Source organism: Pongo abelii, chromosome 1 (genome assembly GCF_028885655.2).
Source record: "Pongo abelii isolate AG06213 chromosome 1, NHGRI_mPonAbe1-v2.0_pri, whole genome shotgun sequence".
NCBI classification, from domain to species: Eukaryota; Metazoa; Chordata; class Mammalia; order Primates; family Hominidae; genus Pongo; species Pongo abelii.
The window spans coordinates 168,357,404-168,378,494 of NC_071985.2; the positions used below are offsets into that span (position 1 = coordinate 168,357,404).

Sequence of the window (21,091 nt, forward strand, 5' to 3'; positions counted from 1 at the left end):
CTGTAGAGATCCAGTTATTTCAGGTATCCATACATTACACATTTAATTCCCCTGCCTATAAGATCACTCCCCATACCTTAGGATACCTAGAACCTTTTAGCTGATTTTCAAATTCAGTCCATGCATTACTCCATCACGATCTCCAGGAAGCTTCCCTGATCCTCTCTTATAGTTAGAGTTAACCATTCTTTATTTTTTTATACCTCTCTATCTTGAACATTGCTTGGATTATTGCATAGATCACATCACATCGTAATCTATTTGCTTAGATGCCTGCTACCCTACTAAACTGTGAGCTCCCTAATTCCACCAACTATCATGGTGCATGACATATGGTAGAAGCTTTGTGTTAGATGAATGAATAAATAAATGCATATATAAATCAACTAATAATTTAAAAACTGAAAATCTTTTTTTCCTTTTCTTAGGTATCTGCATTTGCTCAACTTAGGTTTTATGGAAGAATTTAAATAACATAATGAAACAAATTTAAAAGTTCGGGCAGTAAGGAAAGGAGGTCACATTTTTTGTTCTATAGCTTCTTCCATGTTTTTCCAAGACCACAAATTCTCTAAAATAATAAAAAATTAAAAAATTCACATACTAGTTCTCATGCAAATGGTAGATGTCACTGTACAGAGAAAAGGCTGTAAGGGAATTTGGGATTAATTATATTACTATTTTCCTTGTGAAATTTAAATATCCCACAATTGGTCCCAATTCTTTTAAAAGTCATCGCATGGTCTACTATTTAGTTTATTATTGGGTCTAATTTGAAGGCAAGCATGTGCCAAAACTTTTTCCCCTAATGTATCCTATTTTACTATAATAATTTCTTCATCTCTACCATAGAAAGCTCTGGTTGCAAGGTTATAGTTTAGAATTGTAACCATCTTTTATCAATTGAGTTATTAATTATATCTGTTTCCACAAACACCACTATAGGTTCCAAAATCCAAGGCAAAATCATTTAATACAATTAATGATTTCTGTGTTGTGTGATTTTAACAGGTGATTTAAGGTTTACAGTATACATCTTTAACTTATCATAGTCAATTGTCAAACGGTATCACACCACTTCATGTACTGTATAAGAGAATTCAAACAGTGCAATCCCATTTCTCCTCTCCCAGCCTTTGTATTATTGCTGTTACACATTTTATTTCTACATGTGTTACAAATCTCACAATGTAATGTCATTATTTTTGCTTTTAACAGTCAATTATACTTTTAAAAGATTTTAATATTAAGAAAAAAGTCTTTACCCACATAATGACCATATCACGTATTCATCATTTTGTTGGGTAGGTCCAGATTTCCATCTATAATTTTCTTCCTGCTTGTAGGACTTCCTTAAGTATTTCTTATAGTGCAAGTCTAATGGTGATGATTCTTTTAACTTTTGTATGACTGAAAAACATCTCTATTTCATCACTGTTTTTGAAAGATATTTTCAATAGGTAAAGAATTCTATGTGGACCTGTTGCGTTTTTGTTTCTTTTGGTAAAGAATGAAAAGATGTTACCCTACAGTCTTTTCAATTGTGTTGTTTCCAAGATCTACGGTTATCTTAATCTTTGTCCCGCTAAATGTATTAATGATGTATACTTTTTTTCTGGCTGCTTTTAAGACACTCTATCACTAACTGTAAGCAATTTGATTACAACATACCCTGTAGTTTTCCTCATGCTTTTGTACTTGAAGTTGGTTGAGCTCTGTGGATTTCTGGGATTAGAATTTTCATCAAAATTTTAAAACTTTTCAGCTACTAATTCTTTAATTTTTTTTTTAACTATTCCTACCCCCAGGGACTCTAATTGCTCTGGAAGCTGTCCCACAGTTCACTGATACTCTGTTCATGTTTTACAGTCTTTTTTCTCTCTGTGTTTCATTTTGGATCATTTACATCATTGTTTTCAAGTTCACTAATTTTTTCTTCCACAATGTCTATTCTGCCATTAATCCTATCCAGTGTATTTCATGTCAGATGTTGTAATTTTCATCTCCAGATGTTTGATTTGGATAATATTTTATATCTTCCAAGTATCTATTTACCATGTTCAATCTTTACTATAACTTACTATACATATGGAACACTATTATAAAAACTGGTTTAATGTCCATTTTTATTAATTCATCTGTGTTGATTCTAGGCCAATTTTGATTGATTTTTGTCGTCGTTATACGTTAGGTTTTCCTGCTTCTTCATCATGTCTGCTACTTTTTTATTGGATGTCTGACATCATAAATTTCACTTGTTGGGTGTCAGATGTTTTGGATGCATACAAATATTCTTGAGTTTTGTTCCAGGATGTGGTTAAGTTATGAGGAAGCACTCTGATCCGTTCTGGTCTTGTTTTTAAGTTTTGTTAAAAACAAGAGCATCATTGGTCTCGAGTTACTTTTTCCCATTCCTGAGCAAAAACTTTCTAATTATTACTTCTGATGCCCCATGAATTATGAGGTTTATCATGCTGACTAGTGGGAATAGCACTATTCCTGGCTCTGTGTGAGCTGTGAAGGCTGTTACCTCTAATCCCCTTATCAATATCTGTAACACTGAAATTGTGCACACCTATGACTCAGAGCTTCAGTTATGGAGAAACAGTTGAAATGTATATTAGTAGTCAACTAAAAGGCTATTCATTGCATCACTGTTTGAAATACTGGGAAAGGTAAAGCTTCCTGAATGCCAGTCAGTAACAAATACATTAATCGTAATAAATTCACATGATAATTATATGTAGTAGCTTAAATCAATGAACCTGAGTTATATATATCAATGTGGAAAGATCTGAAAAACAATGTTGAGTTAACCCAAAAAAAGCAAGTTGCTAAATGAAATATACATTAGAATACCATTTATGAAAAGCTTAAAACAGAGACTACCATTAATTATATATAGGTACATATGGTAAAATTACAGGTTAGTCAAGATACTGTGGTAACAAACTTCCGCACAATCTCAATGGCATAACAAAACAAAAGGCTTTCTTCTGATTCATGCTGCATATCCCATGCTGAAGGTAAGGAAGGAAGGACGTTTTGCTCATTATAGTCACTCTGAGACCTAGGTTGAAAGAGGTTCTGTTACCTTCCCCAATTACTTTAGCACAGGGAAGTGTGAGCAGGAAATCACATGCTGGCTCTGAAATCTTTCACCTGGAAGGGATACATGTCATTTTCACTCTCACTTCATTCATCAACAAGCAAATCACAAGTCCACTCTCAACTTCAAAGAGGCACGGGTAAGTACTACCTTATCTTGTGCTCAGAAGAAAAAGAACAAGAATTTGTGAACAGCTTTAATGGCTATCAAAATGTAATTGCATAAATTGGAAAATATGCACCAAATTCATCAGTGCCTGCCCCTAGACAAGGAGGCTGGGAGGGAATGGAATCAGAGTAGTAGAAAATGAATTTCACCTTTATTTGTAATGTTCCTTTTTACCATTTTTTTTGAATCTGAATAAATTCAACAGATCTACATGAGGGCTCTAGCTATGTACATACTTTGTAAAGACAAAATATTACCATTTGATAATTTGGGAGTGGATGTGTACATAGTGATTACATTATCCTCCATAATTTATTTTTAGTCTCAAAAGGATGCTTTTAAACAGCTGCATATTACATGCACAAAAAGGAAATAATCTAGTTTTTTAATCTCACAGATACAAAACTAATACCCAGGAAACCTAAGTGAGTTTCTCAATTTCCCCAGCTAAAGGTCAAGTCATACAGTCTATTCACTAAGTCCAGTAACATACAATTAAAATCGAGGAACTCTGAGCCTATGAAGAACATTCACTGTAACAGAACATTCATTATAAAAATTCATAAGTCTCTAGTAACACTATATTCATTTATGCAATTAATATTTAGGATACCAATATTACCTTCAGAAAATAGTGTGGGTTACATTTGCATGATTTAAGGCTCAAAAATTCCATGATTAGCTTAAGCATGAAAAGACACTAAGCTTTTTTGTTCTATAACGAATACAGGGAGAATCCAAATGAAATTAGACACTTAGAATAGAAATCTTACCTGTTCGTTTATTTCTGTCCACATAACAATATTTTAAGTCATAGTCTTTTAACAAATCATGAACTTCCTGAAAGAGAAAAAAACACAAATTCAATAAACATACAAATGCAGTTACTAGATAATCTAGCTCTATTAGCCTACCACCACCACCACCATTACCACCACCATGTCCCATGTAAAAAAAAAAAAATTATTTCATGGATCCCCATTACTTACTTAAATTAAAGGTCTTCCAGGTTCCCCAGACATCCTACACAAAGCTCACATTCCTGCTCAAATGGAAGATTCACTATCTCACAAGTATACCATGCACTGTTCTCTTTCTGCTCACACTTATTCCTTGACTTATGTAGCAGGAGGCAAACATATCACTAAATTTCCCAAACTTTGCCTGAAATCACATGCATTTTTATGAAATCTCAGCTCAACTGTTCTTTCATGAAGTTGCTTCTCATAATTTTCCACAGAATGTGACCTCTCCCTCCTTTATGCTAACAATGATCATAACTTTATTTATGCCTCTCTTGTGGAAATAAGCATTATACTTATTTCTATTTCTGCATGCTATATATAGAGCTTTTAACAAGTAATACACCTGTAGATGCTTAGAGCACAAATGTAGGAAAAATAAATTGTAAAAAAATAAAAATAAAATAGATTGTAAACCTGAACTTAGAGATCCCTGGATATGAAAAAACTAACTACTAAGGCATAGCATGTAGTTCCATTTATTTCCCCTTGGCTCCCCAAGATGTTTAAACTGGTTTATGGTTCATTCTGCTTCTATTACTAACATAGCCTAAACTTTTTTTTTCTGATAGCACAACCTCTATCCACTTGGGTACCCAAAAGAGTAGATTTCCTCTATTTCCCTAATCCTTTCTGTTAGACTGATAGTACTTAGGAATAGAAAACTGCATTTTACTTATTTATATATTACCTGCATTGCTTTGCATATGGTAGGCACTCAAACATACATTAGAGTGAATATAATTGTTTCACTGTTTAATCAATATGTGGCCCTGAAAAATTTTACTCATAATACATAACAGATGCAGTTACAATATATTCAAAGGAACTAGACTCTCACACAGGTAGACATTCTGACTCCAGATTGGGGAGTTACAGCCAACCTGTTCTATATTGCAAATGAATATGCTAAATATACACAGGTGCTATTATGTTAAGTATGTAACCTAAAATGCTTAATTCAATAATAATCTTATTATTGCTATTATTATAGTTATCACAAGGTATCAGGCACTGAATTCACTTTTATTAAAAATCAGGAAAAACAGAGTAAAGTTGCCAAGGACATATAGCTAGTCACTTGCTGAGAGGAGATTCACTCTATCTGTCTGGCTCCAAGGATGACACTCGACCTCTATGCCATATTGACTTATTCGTTCCAGCATTAACTTTAAAAACAGTACACTATCATTAACAGTTATAAAAACAATACCACGAGTGCCCTAATAAGTAATCATATAAGTAATATAGAAATGGATAATAAATAAGAAGACAGAAGTTGAAAAATATTCTCCCTTTTAATCCAACCCAAGAGGGAAAAAAGAATGATATAATAGGCAAAGTATAAAAACAAAGCTGAGTGAAAAAAGATAATCGTCTATGACATGAAAGATAAAGTTGATAATTTAGTATTCTTTACTGCCAACCAGTATTAGAAATTTTTTAAAATACATACACTTACCAATTTTGTAAAATAGCATTTGGTGAATCATATGGTACTATGCTCAATTATAAAGATTAGTTTACATATTACTACAGTAATTTTTATCTTGTAAGCTTCAACATTTTCTTGAACTTACAAAAACATCTACTGTACTCTTCATTAAGAAAACATCACTGTCTCAACAGCATAACATACGCATCTTGTCAATCAACGAATTTAATACTTTATATAGAAGGTGACACGGTTTTTTTTGAAGGGATCCAGTGTGTGCTTTTAGTTGCACAGAATCTAATCTCTCATTTCACTGGTTAACAGCCGTCAAATGCTAGATAAAGAAAACATGATACTGCTCTTCACATTATCAAGTATCTGTAAACAAATGACATGTTACATTACTCATTCAGCTAAGAGAATTACCTAAGAGAGCTTAAGTATTCAAAGGTGCATTTTGCAACTTAGAAATGTTATGTTGAAAACACCCATATTTCTACTCATAGCTCTTCTATGTATCAGATGTGGGATACAGAGTTTGCCAACTGCGAAACCTTACAAAGCTTCCTACAAAGAAAAACCCAATTATTTTTCTCCATGCCCTGGTTGCTCTGACCCAGGCAAAAGTGGGTCATCCCTCAATTTGAGCCTTGGTAAGTTGGCCAAATTAAAAACTTAAAACCTGAAAGAGAGTCCCAATAACCATTTGCCAAAATAATTCTATGCTCCATCACACAGAACTAAAAGGACTAAAATTAGAGCCTCCCTATACTAACTTAGCTTTATAACATTTCCACTAACTTACTGATTTTAAGGACTAAAGTAGCACCTTTGATGAAAACACTTTGTCATCTGACTGCCAATGTCAAGTTAAAGTTAATAAAAATTGGTATTAGATAGCTTTAGTAACCTATTTCCACACCAGATTCAGTATCACCTGCTGAAGTTAAGTGACAAGTTTTGCACATATGAAATGCTTTCTGGAGAGACAATCAATAGCTTCCATGGCAAAGCAGTCAGTCAATGATGTCATTACCCCACCCTCAACAAAAAAGTTAACCATTGTTCCAGCTGATCTAGACTTCCTCGATGAAGCATGGCCTTAGTTATAAACCTGAATTACATTGTCTTCTAAGCTCTTCACAGACTTAGTTTCAGTTTTAAAAAAAAAATGTTTTAAGAAATGTTTTCATAGATTAAAACACACTACTTTTAAATTTCAGTGCTTTGGACTGGAAATGGAAGCACATATTTTTGTTCATTTTCTTTAAAAATTTTATGTAACTTGATAAAATGAAAAGATGAAACACCAAACACCAAACATATGAGTGGTAATTAACAAAATAAATACCCAGAAACTCACTAAGAAACTTGACTAGAACACTGACAACATTTGCATCCACCTCTGCATTCCTTCACTATCCCATTCCTCCACCTTCCTCCTCACACGTAGGTCTGTATCTGTATGTAGGCATGTGGCCCCAAACATTATATTGTTTTGTATTACTCATTTGTGAGTTTTATAAAATTGGCATTATGCTATTTTTAAACTTCTATGCCTTGATTCTTAGACTCAATATTATGTTTCTAAAATTCACTCATTCCACGTGGCTGTCATTCATTTATTCACTGCTGTTTGCTATGCCATTCTGTGACTATAGTATAATTTATGTATCCATTTTACTATGACTGATTATTTGGTTTGTTTCCAGGTTGTTGTTCACTGTTTGTATTTTTAAAAAACTACCGTAACATTCCTATAAATTTCATTTATCCCCTTGCATTCATGTGCAAGAGCTCCTCAAGGAGAGAAATTCCTCTGGTGTACGTATGCATATGATCAACTTTATAAGGAAGTGCCAACTTGTTTGCCAGAATGATGTACCAGTGTACAGTCCCATCAACAGTAGATAAAAGTCCTGCTGATCCACTCCTTTCAATGCTTGGTGTTATCAGACTTAAGTTGTGTCAATTTAATGGATATAAAATTGTGTCTCATTGTGGCCTTAATTTCCATTACATGATTAATAAACAATGTAGGGCATTGTGATTATTAGTTTTATGTGTCAATTTAGCTACAGTATCCAGTTATTTAATCAAACACTAATATAGGTGTTGCTATGATGGTATTTTGTACATGTGGTTAATATCTATAATCAGTTGACTTGAGTAATGGAGATTACCTTATATAATGTTGGGGAGAGGAGGACTTCATCCAATCAGTTGAAGGCCTTATGAGCAACAAGTGAAGTTTCCTGTAGAAGTTCTGCCTCAAGACTACAGCATTAACAGCTGCCTGAGTTTCCAGCCTGCTGGCATGCCCTACACATTTTGGACTTGCCAGCCCCCACAGTCTTGTGAACCAAATCCTTAAAATAATATATTCTGGATTCTCACCTTTTGTTGTTAACTGTATTATGAATGTATTCTCCCACAGTGTGATGAGTCATTGTATTTGTGGGATTTTGGGTGAAGAGATGTTTTTCATTTTAATAATATCAAATTTATCAATCTTTTTCCTTAAAATGTAGGCTTTTTGTGGCTTAAGAAGTCCTTTCCTAAACAAGGTCATAAAGGGATCTTATTTTGTCTTTCAATCATTCTAAATTTTTTCCATTTACATTTCAGTTTTTAGTGAGTTTGGAGTTCATTTTTGTGTGCTGTTAAGTTTTTTTTTTTTTCCCTTTTCCCATATAGGAAAATAGGTTTTGTTTTTCCCCCCATACGGGTAATCAACTATTAGGACACCATAATTGTATTGTCCATCTTTTCCTCAATGATCTGCAGGGCCGTCTCTCTCATATATCAAGTTCCGAGATATACATGGATATTTTTGTCTCTTGCTTCTGGTTCTATCGGACATTTTGCCTATTCTGTGCTAATATTATGCTGTCCTAAATAAAGCTTTATAAATATTGATATCTGACAAAACAAACCCTCTTTTTTATTGCTGTACAATATTCATTTTGGAATATACAACAATGTAACTCATCTCCTGTTGATGGGAATTTGAACTGTTTCTAGTTTGGGGCTATCAAGAATGAAGCTGGGAGTATAATTACTAAGTAGAATATACTAAGGAGTAGAATTGCTAAATTATATGGTAGGGGGGTGTGTGTGTATTTTTGTTTTTTTGAGATGGAGTTTCACTTCTTGTCGTCCAGGCTGGAGTGCAATGGTGTGATCTCAGCTCACCACAACCTCCACCTCCTGGGTTCAAGTGATTCTCCAGCCTCAGCCTCTGGAGTAGCTGGGATTACAGGTGCCCATCACCATGCCCAGCTAATTTTTGTTTTTTTTAGTAGAGACAGGGTTTCTCCATGTTGGGCAGGCTGGTCCTGAACTCCTGACCTCAGGTGATTCACCCGTCTCTGCCGCCCAAAGTGCTGGGATTACAGGCGTGAGCCACCATGTCCGGCTGGTATATGTTTATCCTTAAGAGACACTGCCAGTTTTCCAAAAATCTGTAACCAATTTGCACACTTATTGGCAGAATATGAGTGCCAATTGCTCTATTTTCTAGCCAACACCTGGTCTTGCCTGTCTTTTAATTTTGGCCATTCTGGTGGGAATGGTGTATCCAACTATGGCCTTAATTTGTATTTCTTTGACTTATAATGATATTGCTGACCTTTTAATATGCCATTTGGATATTTCTTTTTTGCAAAATGCCTGTTGTAATCTTTCATCTATTTTTAACTGGGTTATCTTTTTTATTAACTTGTAGAATTTTTTTTTTTTTTTTTTTGAGATGGAGTCTCGCTCTGTCGCCCAGGCTGGAGTGCAGTGGCATGATCTCGGCTCACTGCAAGCTCCATCTCCCTGGTTCACGCCATTCTCCTGCCTCAGCCTCCCGAGTAGCTGGGACTACAGGCGCCAGCCACCTCGCCCATATATTTAGTAGAGACGGGGTTTCACCGTGTTAGCCCGGATGGTCTCGATCACCTGACCTCATGTTCCGCCTGCCTCGGCCTCCCAAAGTGCGGGGATTACAGGCGTGACCCACTGCGCCCGGTCAACTTGCAGAATTTATAAGTTCTGGATATCAGTCTCCTTTGTCAAATATTGGTATTGCAAATATCCTCATCTAGCCTGTGGTTTGCCTACTGACTTACTAGTAATGTGTTTTTGATAAGAAGACATTAATTTTGCCAAAGTCCCATCTATCATATAATATCTTCTTTTCTGGTTAATGCCTTTTGTGACCTCTTTAAGAAATCTTTATCTACCCAAGGTCATGAAGACACTGATCTATCTTTTCTTCTGGAATGTTTATTGTCTTAACATTTACATTTAGACTATAAGCCATCTTAATAGAATATTTCTAAGTGGTATTAGGTAGGGGTCAAGGTTCAATTTTTTTTATTTGAATATCAAACTGCCCCAGCATCATCTGTTGAAAAGACTATTCTTTCTACTACTGAGTTGCTATATTCTGTGGGTTAATTTCTGGACTCTATTCTGTTCCACTAGTGTACTCGTCTAGTCACTGTACCAATATCACACTAAATAAATTATTTGAGCTTTATAGTAAGCTTTGAAATCTGGTAGTATAAGTCTTCCAACTTTTTTTTTTCAAAAGTATCTTGGCTATTCTAGGTCACTTGCATTTCTGTACAAATTTTAGAATCAGTTTCCATTAAAAAAAAAAACCTACTAGGATTTTGAGTGGATTCCATCGACACTATAGATCAGTTTGGGAACAACTGACATCTAAATGATACTGAGTCTTCCAATCCACAAATGTGGAATGTTCTTCCATTTATTTAGGTCTTCTTAAATTCTTCTCTGAAATATTTATAGTCTTCAGTATAGAGATTTTGCATATTTTTATCAGTTTTTTTAATTGCATTTGACATTTTTGATGTTATTCGAAGCCCATTTTTAAAATTTGACTTTTAATTTTCTAGTAATTGCTAGTATACAGAAATATCATTTATACTTGTACATTGACCTTACCTGTATCAATCTTAGTAAATTCATTTAATTATTATTATTATCAACCTCCTAGGTTCAAGTGATCTTCCCACCTCAGCCTCCTGAGTAGCTGGGACTACAGGCATGTGCCATCACTAGGCCCAGCTAATTTTTTTTTTTTTTTTGTAGAGACAGGGTTTTGGTTATGTTGCCCAGGCTGGTCTCAAACTCCTGGGCTCAAGCAATACACCTGCCTCGGCCTCCCCAAGTCCGGGGATTACAGGCATAAACCACCGTGCCTGGCCCATTTATTCCTAATAGCTTATTTATAGACTCTTTTTTATTTTGTATATACACAATCACGTTATCTGCAAATAGACAGTTTTATATCTTTTTTTATATCTTTAAACTCTATTTATCTAGGTGTATTGTGCTAGCTAGGATTTCCAATACAGTCTTGAATAGCAGTGATCCCTGTATTGTTCCTAATCTCAGAAAGAAAGCTGTCAATATTTCACCACTGAATATGATTGCTTTTGGCTTTTCTAGATAATTTTTATGTCTGAAGAAATTCTTTTCTATTCCTGCCTGCTGTATTACGATGTATGAGTGTTAAATTTTATAAAGTGCTTTTTCTGCACCCATTGAGATGAGTTAAATCTCATCTTTATGACAGTTAATCTCCAAATTCTTACTTCCACTTTAAACTTCTCTCCCAAGCTCCAAGCCTATATATTCCCTTCCCCCTCTTTTGAAACTGCATTTGGATGTCCCACACCAGATAATGCATTTTGGGGGTGCCCAACACAGTCCTATCATATATGATGTTGGCTGAGTGGATGTGGTATCAATTTTAACTTGGCTAAATTTTTAACTGCTTTCAATGCAGGGTTTTGGCTGGAAAGTTCGTTTCAATACCAACGTTTTGCCAGGAGCACATTTTGACTTGGCCTAAAATAAATTAATAAACTTTCAGCTTTTTATTGGCAGTATAAAAACAATCATTCACTGATTATTTACTTTATCCCAGGCACTTTACAGACATTTATCTCATTCAATCCTAACAACCTTAAGAATTTGATTTTAAAGCTGGATTTTATCATCCAGATTTTAAAGATGAGAACATTGAGGCCTAGAAAAACTAAGCGACTTGTACAGACAGTTTGTGACACAGCTGTGATTCAAACCGAGTTGACAGACTCTACAGCAAACACAACTGTACAGTGGTGTACCTTAAGAATTGCCATTACAAAAATAAAATCTATAAAATATTCATTCCCATCACATTCCTAAAGCTCACTGCATCACTGGCCTCCTAATCTTAGAATGGGAATTGGGGCAAGAACAACATTTGGGATTTCTACCATGCAAATTCCTTGGAGGTAAAAGCAAAAACAATATAATTTTACTTTCTGACAGCTAGAAATCTCATTGCATCACTCCCTTGTTTAAATATATCCCATTAAATAAAATCCAAATTCCCTAACATGGCCTACACACTTTCAATCATCTAGTAATGCTAAATGTGCCAGCCCTATATTTTACCACTAACCCTATCAAACTCTATGCCTCAGCCACAGTGAACTAATTTTGGCCATGCTTTTCCTTGTCTTTAGGTCTTGGTACATCTTATTACTAATGCCATGGATGTTCTACATCCCTTTCTTCCCCTTCTTTCCGTTAGCTACCATCTCTATCCCCAGGACTCAGGTGACTTTCTCTGTCTTCAACTAAAGGTTCCTGAAACATACATCACCCAGAGTTTCTGGACTCTGAAGTTGATCTGGGGTTGTCTCCCTTGGGAGAAGGGTTTGGAAAGAAAGGCACAGACTGCTCTCTCTTTCTAATGTGAGAGAACATATAGCTGAACACATGGCTGCCCAATAACAACTATATTTCTCAGCCTTCCCAACAAGTAGCTTCCCAGCATGTGACTTAGGCTGTGGCCATGTGACTCCAGCCACTGAACCTCTCAAGTCTGGATTAGATATCTGTGTTTCCACAGCCTATTTTTTTTTTCCACATCACAACCCTTACAGCAGCTATCATCCATATTTTAACTGCTTACATACTTATAATTTTCATAAGATTGTAGGCAAGTATCACATATCTGCCTTGTGCATAAACAAATCTCCAACATCCAGCACAATATCTAGCAGAAAGTAGACCTTTGATATTTGTTAAATATATGACATTTTGTTTCCATAGATTACCTTTATCAACTCTAATGCTGCATCTTTTTTTTTGAGATTATTTTACGATATTAACATAAACCAATATGTTTAGAGTGCTCAAAAAACCTGAAAATAGGCCGGGCACGGTGGCTCACGCCTCTAATCCCAGCACTTTGCGAGGCCAAGGCGGGCAGATCACACAGTCAGGAAATCAAGACCATCCTGGCTAACACAGTGAAACCCTGTCGCTACTAAAAATATAAAACATTAGCCGGGCGTGGTGGCGGGCGCCTGTAGTCCCAGCTACTCCGGAGGCTGAGGCAGGAAAATGGCATGAACTCGGGAGGCGGAGCTTGCAGTGAGCCGAAATCGTGCCATTGCACTCCAGCCTGGGCGTTAGAGCGAAGCTCCGTCCCAAAAAAATTAATAAATAGGCCGGGCGCGGTGGCTCACGTCTGTAATCCCAGCACTTTGGGAGGCCGAGGCGGGCGGATCACAAGGTCAGGAGATCGAAACCATCCTGGCTAACACGGTGAAACCCCATCTCTATTAAAAATACAAAAATTAGCCGGGCGTGGTGGCGGGCGCCTGTAGTCCCCAGCTACTCCAGAGGCTGAGGCAAGAGAATGCCGTGAACGCAGGAGGCAGAGGTTGCAGTTAGCCAAGATCGCGCCACTGCACTCCAGCCTGGGCAAAACAGCGAGACTCCGTCTCCAAAAAAAAAATAAATAAAATAAAATAAATAAATAAAAATAAAAAAATAAAAAATAAAAAAACCTGAAAATATACTTACTTTACACTAACCTAATTTATAACTCACTTCTTCAAAAGAAAATACTTACATAGCTCAAATTAATTAACATTACACATCTAGCTATAAAAAGTTCTCCTTGAGCAGTTTTTGCTTGCAGACATCCCAAGAAAGAGGGCTTTAATCTCCAAGAGATAGATTTAGATAGTCATCCATCCCAAAGAATAACCATACATAAATCACAATCTCTTCTCCAATATTTAAATATTAAATATTTAATATTTAAATATTTAATATTTAATATTTAAATATTAAATATTTAATATTTAAATATTTTTCTTTCAAATATCACCTGGATATACTGTATTAGTTATCTATTATTGTGCAACAAATGACTCCAAATTAAGTTGCTTAGAACAATACCTATTATTCTCTCACAGTTCTGTAGATCATAAAACCAGGCAGGCCTCACTGGGTTTTCTGTTTAGGGTCTCCCAAGGCCAAATTAAGGTGTCAGGCAAGCTAGGCTCTTACATGGAGACCCTAAGGAAGAATCCATATCCACTCGCTAAGGTAGTTAGCAGAATTTAGTTCTTTGTGGTATTAGGACTGAAGTCCCTATTTTCTTGCTGGCTGTCAGCTGAAGACCCTCTCAGCTCCCAGAAACTGCTTTAACATCCTTGACCAGGCCCACTCCATCTTCAGACCCAGCAACAAACAGTGAATCACATCTTTCTTGTGCTTCAGTCCTCGAATTTCCCCTAAGGTTTCCAGCCCAAGAAAATGCTCTGCTTTTAAAGGGCACATGTGATTAGATTGGGCCCACCTAGATAATCTCTATTTTGTGTAACCCTAAGTCAACTGATTAGTAACCTTAACTACACCTGCAAAAAAGTCCCTTTTTGCCATTTAACATAATCACAGTGTGATACCTCATTATAGTCAAAGTCCCATGGATTATGGCAGAAAATATGGGGGACCATTTTTAGAACTGTGGCTATCACAATTGCCACAAATAATAGATAGCATTTACTGTACACTTATACATACTTCACACAAAATATCTTAACTTAGTATCTTAGGTTTCAAAGCTCAAACATGGTGAGGAGGGCACTGTACATGAAGGAAGCCAGCAGAGTGTCAGAACCCAGGCAAGGTAATGGTGCCTTCCAGCTAGCAGAGAAACCCAGTGCAGGAGGATGGAGCCTGAGTTGGGTGAAGTGGGTATCTGTGGGGGGAATGGGGCAAGCATCTGCAGTGGTGATGGGAGATGCATATGTAAATGGAGTTGATCAAATAAGTAAATAAAATAAGGATAATGAACACCAAACTTTTCACTGTCAGATAAAAGAGTTACAAATACACAACGGGAGAAAACTGGAATGATTAAAATTTAATGTATTGGTATGAACACATTACTTTCAATAGAGATATAAGTGTATGTGTGTGTGCATATACACACATTTATATATTCTCTAGCTTTGTCTACTAAGAGGACCTGAGAGCACTGACACCCAATGGCAATGAGTATAGCTAGTTTCCAGATCTTGGTTTCTAGGTAGTATTTTCCCCCTAAAAGAAACTAAGCACTGTAATAGTCAGATCAGGCTACCCTAACATACTACCACAGACTGAGTGGTTTAAACAACAGAAATTTATTTCCTCACATTTCTGGAAGCCAGAAGTCCAAGTCAAGGTTCCAGCTGATTCAATTTCTGGCTGGCTTGCAGGCAGCCACGTTCTCACTATGTCCTCACATGGCCTTTCCTTGGTGTATGAGTGGAGAGACCAAGTTCTCTGGTATCTCTTCTTATAAGGACACTAATCCTATCAGATTAGGAACCCACCCTTATGACCTCATTTCATCTTAATTACTTCCTTAGTGGCCCCATCTCCAAATATAGTAACACTGGGGGTTGGGGCTTCAACATATCAATTTGGAGAGAGACACAAACATTCAGTCTAAAATAGGCACCTTCATGAAATGGCTGATTCTAGGGCTGGAGCACAGAAACTACAAAATAAGCTGCAACATCCTGTTGTGTTGAACACAAAGGACATACTCAGTGAATGCTGGGGACACGTCAAAAGGACATAGGACCCTTCCCTTAAGTGTATGCTGGAATTAATGTGGTAAGTCATGTTAATGTCACGTACCCCCTGATATAATGTCATCAGAAGCTACTTCACCTCTGTAGTATTCTTCCCCAAAACCTATAACCCCAATCTTATCTTGAGAAAAACCTCCTACAAACTCAAATTAAGGGACATTCTAAAAGATACTTAAACAAAACCGTCAGGGTCATAGAAAACAAGAAAAGACTGAGAAACTGTTACAGAATGGAGACTAAGAAGATAGGATAACTAAATGCAATGATGTATCTCAGACTGAATCATGGAACGTAAGTGAAAAAACCAATGAAATCTAAAACAGTGTCTGTAATTTAGTTAAAATAATATGCCAGTGTTGATTTCTAAGTTTCGACTGATGTACATTGGTTGTATAAGATGTAACATCAGGGGAAACTGGGTAAGGGATACATGGGAACTCCATGTGTGTTATCTTTGCAACTTTTTCTGCTAATCTAAAATCACCCCAAAATAAAAAGCTTATTCAATAAGAAGACACAGGGGCCAACTTGAAGCTCCCACTCTCCAAATCTAAAACAAAGCATCAAAATAAGTAATGGTAGTAGGAATGGAGCACAACCCATTGAACTAAATAGGAAACCATGAGCCTATATTGTTATAAGTAAATGAATAAACTGAACGCTTGAAGGGGGATAGGATATTTAAACAGTCTCAAAGCATTTCCCCTCAAAATCCTTATTGATTACAAGCAGAAAACTTTACATGGAGATGCCTGGCAGACACCACTTTAATCAAAGGTAATCAAAGTTATCAAAGTGAACTTTATCAACAATAGGACAAATGTAAAACATGCACCACCTTGTGATGTTCCTGCTAAAGACATACAACTTGACTCTAATCATGAGGAAACATCATACAAACCAAAATTGAAAGACATTCTACAAAAACTAAGTGCAATATATGATCTGAACTGAATCCTTTCTCTGTAAAGGACACTGATGGGACAACTGCCAAAGCTTAAATGCATCTGAGGATTGGGAGGCAGTAGTGTGACTTTGAGGGTAGCATTGTAGTTATGTTGGAAGTTGTCCTAGTTTGTAGGACATACATAATAAAGTATTCAGGGTGGTTGGGCATTGGGTCAGCACTCTCCAACAGTTCAGGGGGAAAACATTCTTTACGCTATACTTAAAACGTTTCTGTAAGTCTGAGATTATTTCAAAATATAAAACTTCCCAGATTCACGTGTTCTTTCTTATTGCCATCACTTTCTACTCTAGTTCTGGCTCCAAAAAAAAAAAAACAACAAAAAAAAATCTATGAAGCATAAAGTCAGAGAAATGGAGATTACTTTGGAATCGAAAGCAAGTAGTTAAACTGGTAGGGTAATAGAATATCCAAAGTCCAGGAAATAAAGGCAAGCCAGGAACTAAGAGCAGATAATCACTGCAGTGGGTTGAGGAAAGATATAAAAACCAATTGTCCAAGGGTACAGCAGATAGGGTGGGGTACGGTAGGGGCAGGAGAGAGTAGCAGGAAGAGAGACAATGAAAGCATGTACAAATACAGAGTCAAACAAATTTCAATGAATCTAATGCTATTTTTGGCATTCATATGGAAATAAAAGTTAAACAGTAAGCCTCAAACACACAAAGAAAATGCCTTAACATAGGAAAGTGGGAAATAAGTTTACAAACCTAAAGATAACAGTAGTAAATAAACACAAAATTAAGTACCAAATACCTAGAAGACAAGTTTAGGGGCTCACAAGGAGTTGCATCCCTAAAATCTAACAAAAGAGAAACTTATTTTCTTACTAAGAAATCAGGCAATACTTATTGTGAAAACATTAAACAGAAGGGATAATATTCTTCATTTGTTTTAAAGAGAAACATTCTTTGTATCAATGTTTGACTTTTAATAAATGTTAAGGAGGAAATATTACATTGTAACTTCTTGAAAACCTCTTTAAAAATTTACTTTGTTGAGCATCCACTCTGGGCCAGGCACAGAACCTAAAATGTCAGTTGTGGGCTGCTGAGTGACTAGAGAGCAATAAGCTTTTGCATCAAACATGAAGTAGCATGGTTGATTTGTTTACAAAGAAAATTATTGAGCCTGATTTATATTCTTGCCCAGATAGAGGATCACTACCCAAACCCTCTATCTGGGCATAAATGTGGCCTACAGAAGTTTCTGATGAAAACTCTCCTGAAGCAACAGCTTTGGATCTGCCCAAATGGTCCCTACTCAGGTAAAGTCCCAAAGACATGACTAAAATTTTGTTGGCCTGCAACAGCACTTTTCAACCTAGGGTCTACAATCCCCTAATGAAATCAGGGATAAGTTACAAGAGATCCATACCCCCTTGAAATAATATGTAAATTTTGTGTGCTTATGAATATTAGCACTTTCTTGGAGGGTTTACAGCTTTCAACAGACTTTTAAGCCATAAACAGTTGACTGATTGAATAATTATAAGTGAATGGAGAGAGCTCCCTGCCAAAAAAGCTAACAGAGTGGTACACTGCAAAATTTATTAACAAATCAATCCTGAGAGTGTGCCGGGGGTCAGACGTCTGAATGGAAATATAGCATTTTAGAACAAGGTGGGTGGGTAGTCCCCTTCTTTTACATTTCTCTCTAAACAATGTGTCAGTTTCTAGGTTACACGTTGAGGATACAAAGGTAAACACTACATGATCCTTGCCCTTTGAAACACTAACAATATAGCTGCATAGAGAGGAATTATAATACAATGGGAGATAAGGATATGAGCTTTGGAATCAAACAGAATTGGTTATCCACTCTACCAGCAATTAGTTGAATGATCTTGGGCAAATTGTTTGACATTAATTTTGCATCTTTGTTTCTCTAGCAATCAAATGGGAATTAGAAATTCCAATCTTATAGTCTTAAAATGAGGATTAAATATAATATTAAAACAACTGTAAGTATGGTGCCTGGCAATGGTAGGCACCCAAAAAAACAAAGGTTATTATTATTATAGACATCCAGAGGAAAGAGAAATTTGTTCTGGCTGGGGATTATAGGGAGATCTCAACTAGACTACCATACTCAATTTTGGGTACCATATTTTAAAAGATACAATGACAAAGTGGTAATGATGTGTATTCAGAGAAAAATAAATGAGATGGTGAGGAAACTTGGAATCATGTCTTAAAAACTAGTCATTTGAAGGAATTTAAGTTATAAGTTAAAAATGAGAGGCCGGGCACGGTGGCTCACGCCTGTAATCCCAGCACTTTGGGAGGCCAAAGTAGGCAGATCACAAGGTCAGGAGTTTGAGACCAGCCTGACCAACATGGTGAAACCCCATCTCTACTAAAAATACAAAAATCAGCCGGGCGTGGTGGCAGGCGCCTGTAATCCCAGCTACTCAGGAGGCTGAAGCATAAGAATCGCTTGAAACCGGGAGGCGGAGGTTACAGTTGCAGTGAGCCAAGATCACTCCAGCCTGGGCAACAGAGTGAGACTCCGTTTCAAAAAAAAAAAACAAAAAAGAATACTGTAAATTCTATACGTTGCCAGAGGGTAGACGCTGGATCAAGACTTCAAGTGAATACACTGTATATATTACATATAAACAAGATGTTTATAACAAAGAAAGCTGTCTGAAGATGGAATAGGATACCTTATTTGTGGAGATTTATTTGAAACATTTTTTTTTTTTTAAAAGCCAGACATGGTGGCTTACACCTATAATCCCAATAGTTTGGGAGGCCAAGCAGGGCAGACTGGTTGAGCCTAGGAGTTTGAGACCAGCCTGAGCAACATGGTAAAATCCCCTCTCTAGAAAAAAATACAAAATATTAGCCAGCATGGTTATATGCATCTGTGGTCCCAGATACTCAGGAGACTGAGGTAGAAGGATTGCTTGAGTGAGGAAGGTCGAGGCTGCAGTGAGGCATGATTGTGCCACTGTATTCCAGCCTGTTAATTTGGGATACTATTGGTTGGTAGTAACAAAAGATCCAACTTGAAATAAGTGAAACAATAAAAGTGATTTAGTGGCTTGCATATATATGAAGTCCAGAGGTAGGTAAAGCTTCAGATATAGTTCGATCAGGGCTCCAGCTCAGCTTCTCTACATTTCCCCCCAAAGGTCAGTCCTCCTTTGCTTGTCTGCTCCCTTAATGACTGTCAGCTGCAGCCAGAGCCATATGTCTCTGCATTCATATCCAGCGGAGAGAAAGAGATTCACTTACTTTAACAACCAAACACAAGTCCTAAGTTTCTCTGCTAAGCCAGGCTGAAATAATCACTATGACCAAGGGACTATCATGTACTGATGGGCTTTGGTCCAGGTTATTGCCCGTCTTTTAACCAATCCCTCTCGAAAAAGGGAAGAACTGTGTTCTTTGGTTTATGTCACCCCTACAGATGGGGATAGAGAAGAAACCCACCCAAATCATACAGTTGCTAAAAAAGAGGTAGGTCTTCAAGGGGAAATCTGGGTGCGATTAGAACAGGCAAGAGGAAGAAAGGCAACTGAGTAGGCAACCGAATCAGGGCCCCAGCAAGTAACAGAAGGCACACTCGGAAACTAACTGGGGCGAACTTTTAAAAGAGACTATCTACAAAGATTTGAAGAAATCCTAGGCTAGCAACATTCCTGTACTCCTCCTGGGCCCAAGGAGACAAGAAGAATGGTTATGATAACCAGGAGAGCTGGGTTGTATGGAGGGAGCCACTGGATAGAAACCGACTTTTAAAGAGGAAGCAGCCAACCCACAGTCACCTGTGAATAAATGCTGGGTGAATAAATGCTCCTCTCCTCAACCCTCTGACCCCCCACTAGTGGCTCTGGCCAAGTGCAACCATAGAACAGAGGATAAGAGAGCCTTGTTGGTGCAATCCACAGTACAGGTTAGCCTCCCTGGATAAGGAGTGGGTGAGAAGGGTCGAGAATAGATCTGGAAGAGCAAATGGAAGCTATTCAGCACAACCACCAAGGGCTATCCTGCACATAATCATCAGCCAAAATATACAGTACTGTATAGCCAAATGTTCTCGGTGATCTGATCTTCCGACTTCTCACTTATTACCCCTCTCAGTTCATACTATCTCCTTAGAGTCAGGCAATTGTGTAATTAGGCAAACAAAATACAAACAGCCGAGACACATGATAAGCAATTTTAGGATTTAAAAATATATAAATAATTTTATTTATATTTTAATATTCCTTGGTTTGCCTGTTTTAGCTGAGCAAGGAAAGCTAAGCATAAAGCTTTTTTAAAAAAATTAAATTAAAAATTAAAAATTAATTTACAAAATAAAGTAAAGATTTTTAAAAAATCAAGGCTGGGCTTGGTAGCACAGGATCTGAGGCCAGGAGCTTGAGACCACAGTGCAGTGCACTATGATTATGCCTCTGAATATGTGAATAGCCATCGCACTCCA

General features: G+C 36.8%; 1 protein-coding gene across 4 annotated transcripts in view; it reads right to left on the reverse strand.

The window, feature by feature from the left end:
• RAVER2 (ribonucleoprotein, PTB binding 2) overlaps positions 1-21,091 on the reverse strand; it is a 92,584-nt gene that overhangs the window by 64,749 nt on the left and 6,744 nt on the right. For all 4 annotated transcript variants that reach the window (XR_008524683.2, XM_024246080.2, XM_054554325.1 and 1 more), the window contains exon 2: positions 4,051-4,117. Coding sequence is in view for 3 of the 4 variants with exons in the window: in XM_024246080.2 (XP_024101848.2) it covers positions 4,051-4,117 (67 nt within the window). In the remaining variant the exon portion in view is untranslated. The remainder of the gene's footprint in view (positions 1-4,050; positions 4,118-21,091) is intronic.